The following is a 13676-nucleotide window of genomic DNA, read 5'->3' on the forward strand; positions in this document are numbered from 1 at the left end:
TGCTTTTGGCTGCAGGTAACTTCCCTCAATCTATGATACACCAGGGCAACTCTGAGGGGGCGGGGAGGAGATCCATTGAGTCAAGAGATTTCAGAATGCTAAAAACATCAAAAAGAACTTCTCTATAAACATTTCCTCCCCTTTAGGTGGATGCAATGCTAACAATAATGCTTAACTTTGAAAAATTATAGCATACCTAATACAACACAGTCAAATCCATATCACACATTTTTATAAATTTTTATCATTATTTCACAAGAAGCTCCATTCATTTTCTACTTTACAGACAATTAGTAAATATGCATTTTATAAATTACTTACTTCTATTAGATCCTGGAAATATCCTTGTTTTTCCCAAGGTAAAAAGCCAGCATTACTCCCAGCGTAATACTGCAGCTTTCTGTTGGCATATCCTGGACTGTTATTTTTAATTTCAATTTTCGCAGGTTCAGCAATAACCTCTTTCAGGACTCCATCCCTTTGCCCTTGGTGCTTGACTTTTCTTTCTACTCCTCGTACATTTTGATCTTGTTTTAATTTGCTGCTGTTATTTGGTATGAGAATATTAAGAATTTTCTGTGAAGTAAGAGGTCTGATATCAGCTTTTTGGAGAAATGGCACATCTTTGGCAGGATTTTTTAATAGGTTATTCATTTTCACTGCAAATAAGGAACTTAGAGACACTTGAGTAGCAACTTGTTCATTTCTTCCAATTTGCCCATTCTTAACTATTTTTTCTAAGTTATTTTTAGCACCTTCATCCTTATAAACATATTCTCCACCAGCAGCTTGATTTTCCAATACATTTTTTACCAGGTTACTCTTTTCTGAGTGCTGAGGTACAATGTCTTGAAGTCCATTTTGTACTGAAAAACGTGCAAGCTTTCTGAACGGTTCCAAAATCAACACTTTTGTTCGATTGTACCCTTTAAGTGTGATATCACCATCTTCTAATTTTGCATCCAGCTCTCTCAATTCTTTCTGAATATCAACAGGCAGAAGTGATGTGTTAATAAACTGAAGGTCATTTAGAAGACTCATATTCAACTTATCCAAAGTCCTTTCTTGAATTTTAGGGAATTGCAGTTCTTCAGCAATGTCTTTGAATGGAACTTCTGTTTCTAATGGAACTGTACTGAGATTTGTAGTCTTTTCTTCCTTCTTTGAAGTGACAGTTTGGTTTAATTTCTGACTCTCCCTGGTGTCAGCATCCACAGTGAGGTGCATTTTAAATTCTTTATCATTTTTATCCAGGAAAGTCAGATTGAAATGGATTGTAGTTGCATTCATTTCTCTGTGCATGATCAAGTGAATGGTTTTCCATTTGTTGGCCACAGAAGCATGGCGAATTATAGCATTATCAACGAATGATGCCTCTATGATTTTGTTAGCAAAGCTTCCAAAATGGAAGTAAGGCAAGGCCTCACCTTTGGGAAGCACGTAATGTGTCTGATTAAGAAGAAGATTCACATCATACATCTCATTAAAGTGTTCTGTGGATGAAATAGTTCAACAAACTAAGTTAATAAACTAAGAAAATATCCATAACAAAAGTGATAGTCAAGCATTAAATAAACACTATTGAACTTTCAAGACCAATTCCATTTAAACTCTAACTATCAGAGGTTGTTCCCCCTCTGCCTCCAATTTCAGGGCAAAGGAAAATCAACTGAAAACAAATATACACTTCTTGAGTCAGATATAAAACATCTGCACAGAAAGCTTAGTAGTTGAAGAAAAGAATGTTGATAGGAACAAATGCAACATTCAATAGCTAATAAGCGCTTACAACTATCTTCAAACATTAATGGCATTAGTTAATGTGCATAACCTTAGTTCTGTATCTTCATAAATGACCTGGATCTAGAATTCACAAACAGCATTCCCTTTGAGCTGGAAAACCTCAGCAGGTCTGACAGTCTCTGAGGAGATAGAACAAACCTTTCGATTTGGATGATCCTCATTTGAGCTCTGAAGAGTCATCCAGACTCAGAACATTGGTGCTATTCTCTCTCATGAAGTCAGACCTGTTGAGATTTTCCAGCATTTTCTTTTTCTTTCAGATTCCTGCATCCACAATATTTTGTTTTCATTCCCTCTGAGCTGTATGGCCACACAGCAATCTAGAACATAATGTTCTAAACAGGCTTTGCATAATCAATATTCTCGTTAAGTGAACATATACACATCCACACGGCAATCATAAAGGGACCTGCGCATTGCGGCAACAGGCTGTGTACAATGGTAAAATCAGAAAGAACATGGCTAAATTTACCAATGACAAATCTAATGCCAACAGAGATAAACAAAGGTAAACTAAAGCTAACAAAGGTGGCAGATTGCAAATCTGAACAGGAGAAGTTACATGAGTATTTGCATATTTGTCAATGTAACTTACATGTGACACTAATAAACAATCTTTAAAAAACTTTAAAAACAGAAATCTATAGTGATTTATGTGGGGATATACAAATCCAAAGAGAGAAAATTATTAAAATTTATATAAAGTCCCATGGGAGTTCAGATTGACAATAAGTTGAAACTGTTGTAGCAATGTTCAGTGGTTTGATCAAAGCAATTGGAATTTTAAGAACATAAGAAATAGGAGCAGGAGTAGGCCATCTAGCCCTTCGAGCCTGCCCCGCCATTCAATAAGATCATGGCTGATCTGTCGTGGCTCAGTTCCACATTCCCGCCCTCTCCCCATAACCCTTAATCCCCTCGCTTATCAAAAACCCATCAACCCCCGTCTTAAAAATATTTAGCGAGGCAGCCTCCACCACTTCAACGGGCAGAGAATTCCAGAGATTCACCACCCTTTGAGTGAAGAAGTTCCTCCTCAACTCCATTCTAAACCGCCCCCCCTTTATCTTGAGGCTATGCCCCCTAGTCATACTAGGTCATATGAACAAAAGTAATATATTACCAGCTTTTCATTCAACATTAGGGACAACACGGCAGCACAGTGATTAGCATTGCTACATCACAGTGCCAGGATTAGCCATGGTAAATGTGTGGGGGTTATGGGGATAGGGCAGGAGATGGGGCTGAATGGGTAAGGAACTCTGTTGGAGAGCCGGTGCAGACTCGAGGGACTGAATGGCCGCCTTCTGCACCAGAGAGATTCTATGATAAGAATCTTGCTTCAGTGTTACTAATTATTTACTAACTACAATACACATTCAATAAAATAAAAAACAAAGTACTCCGGATGCTGGAAATCTGAAAAAAAAAAGAAAATGCTGGAAAAACTCAGCAGGTCTGGCAACATCTGTTAAGCAAAAACCAGAGTTATTGTCTTGAGTCCGATATGACTTTTCTTCAGAACTCCACAGTCCTGAAGGGGTGACATACTGAACCTACAACATTGTTGCTGACAGGCCTGCTAAGTTTTTCCAGCATTTTCTATTTTATTACATATTCAATAAATATTTGAGAGCAGATTCTCAAAACCCTTGAAGAAATAGAGATAAGATCTTAGCCATAGAATAATAAGCAATAATCAAGAGAATTTTTTTTAGCTATTAAGGTGAAGTACTTTTGGAAATTCTTGCTTGTTCGTAATTAAAAACTGTTGTTGCAAAACTACATTTACATGTCTCCCTGTTCCACTTCTTGTTTTCTGTTATTAAAATTGGATCACATCAAACTTTAAAAATTGTGGAACGAAATTAATTAACAAGCTAAGGAATATAAAACGGTCATAGTACAATTTAGTTAATATGAATTAGAGCCACCATTCAATTTCTGCTTGGTTCAGTTGGTTGCACTCTATTTAAAAGGCTGTATCGTCAAGCATCATTTCAAAGTAATTACTGCACAGGAACAGATCATTCAGTACAACAAGTGCACATCTGTGCTTCTGTCCAATGAGCATAACCCCAACCTTCTTCCTATGCCTTTCCACTTCACAGCTTTATCTAGCTTCTTCAATACTCTTCACCTCAACTACTCTCAAGTTGTAGAAAATTCCATATTCTCACCACTGAGTAAAGACGTTTCTCCTGAGTTCCCTTGTGGGTTTATTATTACCTTACATACATAGCCCTAGTTATGGTTTCCTCCACAAATGGAAGCATCTTCTCCACATCTATCCTAATGTTTAAGAAGTTTATCAGGTCTTCCCTCTTCCAGAAAATACAAACCCCAGCATGAATCACCTTTTTGACAGATATAACCTCAGTTCTGGCACCATTCTAATAAACGTAACACACTTCAAACATGCTTTTCATAATATGGAGATAGGAATAGTTCACAGGACTCCAAAGCGTGTTCTAGTCAAGGATCTATTCAAGTTTGACATAACTTCTGTTTTTCAACTCTGTCCGTCAAAAACAAACCCCAATGCTTTGTCTTTTTTTTTGGTCTTATTAACATGCACAACTTTCTGTGATTTGTTTCACTGCCACATTGCAACACATTCCAAGCAAAGATGGCCTCCTTATTCTTACCACCATAATGTATTACCTTACACTTGCCAAAGACATGTTCAGTTTCCTTTACCTCTTCCAGTGGGGTTATGTTTGCAATCTTCCAACCTGAGGGCCATTCTAAAGTCCAGGGAATTTGGAAGATCAGAACCAATGCACCCACTATCTCTGTGGCTCTCTCTTAAAATCCTAAGATGCAGATTATCAGGTCCAGGGGATTTGTCAACAGTTGGTGCCATTAATTTGTCTATTTCTTTCTTCATACTAATGTATCTTGAGTTCCTCATTCTTTATGACTCACGATTCCTCACTATATCCATTGTGTTTATGCCGGAATAAGTTTTGACCCCAAGGCAAAATTCTTCACAGTGCAGTACTTTTTTAAAGCCTATTTGGAAATACAAAAATATTTTGTCTATTGAATTACCCCATCCACCCTTTCTATTGATTCAAATAATTCAAGATTGCTCACGCATATTGTCCCCTCTTCAAATCAGTGTTGATTATTCTTAATTATATTGTCAGTTTCCAGATGTTTTTCTATTATACCTTTGAATCTTACTAAAAAACAATTAACTTTTCATTCATTTATCTCCCTTCCAACAGCATGTGGGTGTACGCATACCATATAAAACGGCATTCACCACCACTTTTTCAAGAAGTGACTCACCACCACTTTTTCAAGAGTGTTGGAGATGGGTAACAATGCTCACCTATTCAGTTATGTTCACATTTTTGAAAGAATAATTAGAAGCTTGCTGTGTAGAAATTGGCTCCCTGCATAACAGTGCTTATGCTTTTGAAGTAATTCCTTGGCTAAGGATATGATGAAATATTACTGCAGGTTTCTCTATAATGTCAACTACCTGATGTTCACAGTCCTGATCATTCCAAAAGCAAACCCACTGAATCTGGAAGCTGGCAGGTAAAAGGAAAACGCACTTAGCACAATATTGATCATTATGGTTGTGGCACTGGTTCATTGTTTCCTCTTCAAATAGTACTTGACAAGTGCAACAAATTTAAAGTAAGAAGCATCACACTGGCAACATAAACAAAGTAAATGCAAAGGATACTAATGGAAGTATATAGTACACTCATTATATACCTGGATGTCACATAATGCTCACACCAAAAGGATCGAATATGATACAGGGGAAATTTGCAGGCAACATTAAGATGGAGCATTATACAGCTAGTACAATATTCCAACAGGAAAATGTGCGAGGGAAATTGCAGTTCATACTTACCCTCCCCACAGTCACCAGCGTCAAACCCACATGATAGGACATTACAAGCTTGATCACAAAACTTGTCAGCCAGCCAGGAATTGGCACAACCTTGGTTGCAATACGTTATTCCAGGGAGCCCTCCGGCAAACTGCCAGGCCTGCGCATTCACCACTCCTCCCGGTCCACCACGATTCCCTGCATTGTTACCTGGAAATATATCAATAATAACTAGTGATCTATTTAAAATAAAAAGAAACCATTCATAAGAACATAAGAAATAGGAGCAGGAGTAGGCCATCCAGCCCTTCGAGCCTGCCCCGCCATTCAATAAGATCATGGCTGATCTGTCGCTGCTCAGTTCCACTTTCCCGCCCTCTCCCCATAACCCTTAATCCCCTCTCCTATCAAAAACCCATCAACCCGCGTCTTAAAAATATTTAGCGAGGCAGCCTCCACCACTTCAACGGGCAGAGAATTCCAGAGATTCACCACCCTTTGAGTGAAGAAGTTCCTCCTCAACTCCGTTCTAAACCGCCCCCCTTTTATCTTGAGGCTGTGCCCCCTAGTCCTATTGTCTTTTTTGAGCGGGAAGAGTCTTTTCACCTCTATCCTATCCATCCCATTCATCATCTTATACGTCTCAATGAGATCTCCTCTCATTCTTCTAAACTCTAACGAGTACAAGCCCAGTTTATTCAGCCTCTCCTCATAGCTCAACCCCTTCAACTCCGGTATCAGCCTAGTAAACCTCCTCTGCACTCCCTCCAAGGCCAAAATATCTTTGCGCAGGTGCGGCGCCCAAAAATGCACACAGTACTCCAGTTGCGGCCTCACCAATGCCCTATACAGCTGCAGCAAGACCTCCCTACTTTTATATTCAATCCCCTTCGCTATGAAGGCCAGCATCCCATTCGCCTTCCTGACCACCTGCTGCACCTGCAAGCTGGGTTTTTGCGACTCATGCACAAGGACCCCGAGGTCCTTTTGTACCGTCGCCTGCTGCAGTTTTTCGCCTCGTAAGTAATAGTCCTTCCTACCATTTTTCCTACCAAAGTGGACCACCTCACACTTGCCAACATTAAATTCCATTTGCCATTTCCTGGCCCATTCGACAAGTGCTTACACTTAGATGACACCTATAATTTAATAAAACAAAATCCAAAGGCCTCACAAAAATGTTAACAAGGAAGCCACAAGAAAACATTAGGATAGATGTTTATTAGCAGTTCAAGAGGATAGCTCACCACCACCTTCTCAAAGACAATTAGGGATGGGCAATGAACACTAGCCTAGCCAGTGAAGCCCACATCTCATGAGTGAAAGAAAGGTTGGTGGCCTTTCACTAGAACTGGCTAAAATTAGAGATGTAGATTTTGAGCAAAGTATGGATGGGACAAGGAGAAGATAAATCTGTGATAAGGTGGGAGATAGAATAAATTGAATGACAGAAGTCTTATATGGCAAAAGGGAATGGTGATGCAACAAGAAAGGAAACAAAAAAGCAAAAGATATGCTTACTGATGTGCTGTGCTAAAGTGAAAATAAGAGAAAAACAGAAACATGCAAAGAAAAAATAAATAAATTTGGGGGATATAGTTTATGGTCTGAAATTGTTGAACTCCTCATTGAATCCAGGTTTTAATATGCCTAATCGAAAGCTGAGATGTTGTTCCTCAAGCCTACTGGAACAGTGCAGCAGATCAAATACTAAGATGCCTGCACAAGAGCTAAGTGGAAAATTAAAATGACAAATGACCAAAGCTCAGAGCCATGCTTGTACACTGTATGAAAGTCTTTCACAAAGTGGTCATCCAATCTGTATTTGATCAACCCAATATAGAGACCACCACAGTGTTTATTGTACTCAGTGCTCACAATCAGAGGAAACTCAAGTGCCGTTAGAGTATTACTGATGTTGTCCCTTGAGGAATAAGAGTTCAAACCTTTCCCATCATGCACTTCTAATAAAAATTTAAACACATCTCCCTGACAGCACGCAAGAAACTGGAGACAAGATACACTGAGGTTGACATCACATGAATGCTCATCTCAGAATGGGATATCATCATGAGTGGGAAGATAAACCTTAAGATAAAAATATTCCAAAGTACAAAATCACAATGCCTTCATATGACCAGACTAGCCTGTGTACATATCCAATAAATTTCAATGAGTGTAATTTAGCTACAGTGATAGCATACCGGTGAACTGGAACTGACAAATTTGATTTTTTAAACTTTCCTAACCCTCCGACAATGCCTACATGCAGCTCCAACACAAGAACATAAAAAATAGGAGTGGCCACCAGGCCCTTCAAGTCTGCCCTGCCTTTTGTATCATGGCTGATTTATATTGGCCTCAACTCCTTTTCTGTGCCATTTTCCTATAGTCCTCTATTCCTTGATCTATCAAAAATTTATCCATCTCCACTTCAAATACTTCTAATGATCCAGCCTCCACTATCCTCTAGGACAGAGAATTCCAGAGATTCATCACCCTCTGCAAGAAGAAACTTCTACACATCAGCCCTTTATCTTGGACCAATATTCCCTTGTTCGAGACTCTTCCACTAGCGAAAACATTTCACCATTTGCCCTCTCAAGCCCCATGGCTTGAATAAGGTAACCTCTCACTCTTCTAAACTCCAAGGAATACAAACCCATACTATTTAATGTCTCTACAGAGGACAACCCTCTCATCCCAGGGATTAACCTGGTGAATCTTTGTTGGACTGCCTCCAATGTTACTGTATCTTTTTTAAGGTAAGTGGACCAAAATTGTACACAGAATTCCAGGTGAGGCCTCACTAATACCCTGTACAATTGCAACAAAATCTTCCTATTTTTAAACTCCAACTCTTTTGGAATAAAGATCAAAATGCTGTTTAATTTAACTACTTGTTGGACCTGCTTACTAGTTTTGAGAACACCTAGGTCCCTCTGTACTCTGGGCATCCGCAGCAGAAGCGGAGGCAGCCTGCTGACTGATTGGTCTTAATACCAGTGATGATATACCCTGTTTGATTGGTCTTAATGCCAGTGATGAGTATATGATGCAATAATGAGAGTTTGATATTGGAGGGAGTTGAAGGATGACTTATCCTGGTAGAGCAGATGAGATCATTCATGTTTCTTACACTATGTGTCACTTCAGGTATTGGTGCAAGCCACGTTGACCTCCTTGGCAACAGCATGTCAGGCTGGAAAGGATACATTCAGGTGCTTTGTGGTGCCATCCTTGGCAGAGAGGACATGCCTCTGCACTTGGATTCCATGGATCAAGGTGTGAAAAGCTTATTGCCTGAGGTGTGGTGCTGCCTTCTTGAGGGAGGTGCATTTTGTTTCTGGCTGGGCCCATTTTGAGCAGCCTTCTGACAACAGGTGGGCTGGAGAATGTGGTAGGATTATGTTGCACTGGTATTTAAATATGGCGTCAAGATCGTCAAAAACACTAACTGATAGTGGGTGGACAAATCAACTTCCAGAACGCCAGGTGATTCAAAGTAATAATCACTAATGCATAATTAATCATGTTTTAAGTGGGTAATCAGGCGCGAGTTCATGCCATTCCAACCTGCCGAATGACGTCACCAGAGTCGCCTACCACTGCAATTAACAAAAAAAATTAAAGAATTCTGCCCTTAAAGTCACAATTTTAACAAACACAACTTCCTGACTGAGCAAATGCAGTTTATTTACACATTCACAATGGCTGTGTTTCAACTAAGAGATCATATTACTGAATATGGTCAATGCTGAGTTACCTCAATCCCTAACTAACTTAAAGTTCACATCAACTGAACATTTCCATTGTTTGATTTGATTTATTGCCACATATGTTAACATATACTAAAAAGTATTGTTTCTTGCGCACTTTACAGGCAAAGCATACTGTTCATAGAGAAGAAAATGAGACGGTGCAGAATGTAGTGTTACAGTTAGCTAGGGTGTAGAGAAAGATCAACTTAATGCAAAGTAAGTCCATTCAAAAATATGACAGCAACAGGGAAGAAGCTGTTCTTGAGTCGGCTGGTACATAACCACAGATTTTTGTATCTTTTCCCCAATGGAAGGTGGAAGAGAAAACGTCTGGAGTGATTATGCTGGCTGCTTTGCCGAGGCAGCGGGAAGTGTAGACAGAGTCAATGGATGAAAGGCTGGTTTGCGTGATGGATTGGGCTGCATTCATGACCCTTTGTAGTTTCTTGCAATCTTGGGCAGAGCAGGAGCCATACCAAGCTGTGACACAACCAGAAAGAATGCTTTCTATGGTGCATCTGTAAAAGTTGGTGAGAGTTGTAGCTGGAACTACTATCCTGAACTATTAAGTGCTTGAACAAAAGTATTACAAAAGTTAATATGTATGCTAGTTAATAGCTATTACTGAAATTTAGCTCAATTTTGTATTTTACTGAAGTGTTGAATGCTCAGGTACAACTATAAAAAATTAAAATTTTGTACGCATGTGCCACAACAATATAACAAAACATTAGAAACTGGGATGTAGCGCTAAAATACACAACTCTCTAATTGCATTGTTACCACATCCAAAGTTCATGAAGAATATGTGAGGCATATAATCAAAGCACAAATGTATCCACATTATTTTACAATATTGGTCACAAGTTTTATTATCACATGCAATGATTCATTTTGTCAAAAGTCTGCTGTGAGTTCCTAATGCTGCAATTATTCTAATTTCATTACAGTACTCTCTCTGAAAGATGACTTACAATTCAAATCATAATGATGATAGATTGCTTTGGGTGCATTAATATCACATCCCCACAAAGACCAAACACACAAAGAAGACAACTGAGATAAAAGCAAAATTGAACCTAAAACAAAAAAAGTTGGAAAATTTCAGCAAGTCTGACAGCATCTACGAAAAGAGAATATAACCAACGTTTTTGATCATGCAAACACCTTGAAGCTTCTTAATTTCTTCCTCAACACTCACATTCTCATCAAGTTTTGTGTCGTTAGCAAATTGGAAATATTACATTTGATTCCCTCATCCAAAATCACTGATGCATATTGTGACGAGCAGGAGCCCAAGCATTGATCCCTGCAAGACACCACTAGTCACTGCCTGTCACTTTGAAAAAGACCCATTTATTCTATTTCCTGTCTCATAACCAATTTTTAATCCATGCAAATTACCCCGAATCCCAAGTGATTTAATTGTGCACAATAACCACTTATGTAGTACTTCAAAGGTTTTCTGAAAATCCCAACACACTACATCCACTGGTCAAGGCATTGCATTTTAGACAGTAATCTCTTGCTGCATTAAAAAGCTTTTCCACATGTTGGTTTTGGATCTTTTGTCATTCACCATAAATCTGCGTATTCTGATTTGTCATCTTTGTTCTAAATAGAAACAGTTTCTCTTGCTTATGATTTCGAACACCTCAATCAAGTCTCTCATATTAAGGGAACAACATGCCCAAATTATTCTCTTCTCCCTCCAATTCTTTTAAATATTAGATTTACACATGGGGACTTGCTGAACAAGGAGGAAAACCAGATTGAGATTCTGCCTCACTTGCTAGCCTACAAATAGAAATTGGGTCTGCATCTTATTACAGTCAGATTTGGGAAAGAACTGAAACACTTGTAGCTTTTTCTATAATGTGTGTTTTTTTGAAAAGGAGGATGCATGTGCTTCTTAGCAGTCACCAACTCCCCCTAACCCCACTCCCATGACAGAGTGTTATCAAATTAAATAAGCAGAAAACTTTCATGGGTTTAAAAGCAGATTATTTATTCAGGCACTATCATTCACACACAAACACACAAAGATACAATTCAAGAAAATAGTGCATTTTAAAAAGATTGTAAGCAAAAGAATAATTCATAGTTCATGCGTTGTAGAAAAAAATAGTTGCTGCAAGTGCATTGAAGGCGTTTTTACTCTAAAAGCGTAGTTTAGGTAGGTTCAATAACTAGTGTTCTACATTAATTCCTTCAAGAAATGGACATTCAGGAGGTCGCAAAGTAAGTCACTTGTAGGACTTCTTGTCAGAAGGTCAGGTTTCTTTGCAGATTGGCTTGGAAAATGAGTGAGGTCAAGAGATCTATGAGGAACAGTTTCTTTCTTTTAAGATTTTGTACGCCTCTATCAAATGGTTTGCAACCTCCATGTTTAAAAGAGGCATAGGTATCACTGCCTTGTTATGAGGCTGGTACTCTGCAGTGGATGTATTTTGCAAGCTATCAAGGTTTTTTTCTCGAGATACTAAAACCTTTTTCTGCAGTTAGTTTTGGATACCACATTTCAGGCTCCCTGTTATCCACATAAGAATTATTATTATACTATGGGGGAAGTGCGCAACGGATAACCCATCAACTTACCAGCTATGATTAACTTACCGAGAGACACTAATTTTTTTCTTCTATCCTGACAGCACCAGCATGTCTGGTAGCCATTGCTTGTTAGCTGTCTTCCATCAGGCAGCTAAGCATGGTTCCTTTTCACCTGAGAAAGCTTTTACATTTCAGAACTTTCCAGAGGCATTTTCAGACACAAGTTTGTCTGTGCGGAAATTACAAAACATCAGCTGACCTTTGGCAGCCATTTTACGAGCTTGTTTATTTTTAAAAATAAAGATGGTTCAAGAAAATTATATACTGAATGCAGTCTACGTTTCAAGTTATGAGTAGGACATGCCTTAATTGGGCATGGCAAAGTGCACTTCCAAGCTCCTGAAAATCCATGTCCGTTTCCAAACACATGTGAATGTGGCAGACAGCGCTGCATGGGCACAAGAAAAATTTAACCTACCAAGGCAATCACCTCCATCCCAGTCACAGGCTGAATTATTGCAAGCTTTATCACAGTAGCCATCTTTAATCCAGGACCCAGGACATCCATCAGCACAATTTGGAACTGGCCATGTGAGATAAACCTAAAATAAGTAGTAAGAAGTGTCTCACCCAAACAATCTAGAAGTATTATTAAATATAATTAACCTCAATTCTTTATTATAGATTGTCAAGTAAGTTACACAATGCAATTTTTGTTACTGTTGCCTCACCAATGTATAATTTCAAATCATTGAGCAGATAACACCAAGTTTACCTACTGATTTCAACTTGATTTTGTTTTGGTTTCATCAAAGCTTAATGCTTGATTTGTGTAGTTTCCTGGTTTGGTTTCCAATTCAGAATTGCTTACCTTTTGTCCATTAGAATGAGAATAGAAATCATCAGGCCACACTTCCTTTCCAAACATTACATCATCATTTAGATAAATGAACTTCTGAGAAAGACCTGGAATTCGATGCAGGTGTGTTTCAATAGCAGGGGAACTGAATGTTGGCAAATGGCTAACATTCCTGAAAATTTCCTAGGGGAAAATAGTCAGATGTGAAAGGCATTTATAAACATGAGTCATTGGATGAACCAATCCTATTTAATCAAAATTTGTAGTTTTAAAAATTTGATTCACAAACAGCATTTCCAAAGCAGACTGAATTTGTAAAACTGAATGCCAGTCAAGTCTTATCAAATACAAAAGGACTTGGATAGAATGGGAACATGGTTGATGCAACTAAGAGGAGTTATGCAAAGATTGAGAAACACAATAAACAGGAGAATCTAATCTAAATGGTGTTATTTCACAAGACATGACACAGGAGACAGTTAATAGCACAAGTGGACAGATCACTGAAGACAACAGCTTAGTGCGCATCAGTTACAAGCTGAGATTTAACTATTTACAGTTTACAACGATTAATGAATAGACTTACAAACTAAGCAGTAGGTGGTGATGGTATCAGCAGATACAGTTAAGCAAGTGGAAGAAAATTTGATGCAGCAGTTTGAGTTGTATCATGGAATACAACTCTAACCCATTTTCCAGCACATGGTCAGTACCATCACATGCAATGGCATTTCAAGAGTCCATATAGATGCTTCTTAAATGTTGTGCGTGTTCTCACCTTTACGACCCTTTCAGGCATTGAGTTCAGATTCCTGTCACCCACTTGGCGAAAATGTTTTTCCTCAAA

The 13676-nt window shown here is 38.6% G+C and overlaps 1 protein-coding gene across 1 annotated transcript in view; it reads right to left on the bottom strand.

Moving 5' to 3' along the window:
- The window catches only part of LOC145344314 (N-acetylglucosamine-1-phosphotransferase subunits alpha/beta-like), a 60246-nt gene that overhangs the window by 18892 nt on the left and 27678 nt on the right, over positions 1–13676 (bottom strand). Inside the window, exons 9-12 of the mRNA XM_080191414.1 lie at positions 12842–13012; positions 12449–12572; positions 5681–5869; positions 322–1493 (exon numbers count right to left, since the gene is read on the bottom strand). Of these exons, the coding sequence (XP_080047540.1) occupies positions 322–1493; positions 5681–5869; positions 12449–12572; positions 12842–13012 (1656 nt within the window). The remainder of the gene's footprint in view (positions 1–321; positions 1494–5680; positions 5870–12448; positions 12573–12841; positions 13013–13676) is intronic.

The sequence above is a fragment of the Carcharhinus amblyrhynchos genome, chromosome 6, assembly GCF_965287045.1.
Source record: "Carcharhinus amblyrhynchos chromosome 6, sCarAmb.v2.hapA, whole genome shotgun sequence".
Lineage (NCBI taxonomy): Eukaryota > Metazoa > Chordata > Chondrichthyes > Carcharhiniformes > Carcharhinidae > Carcharhinus > Carcharhinus amblyrhynchos.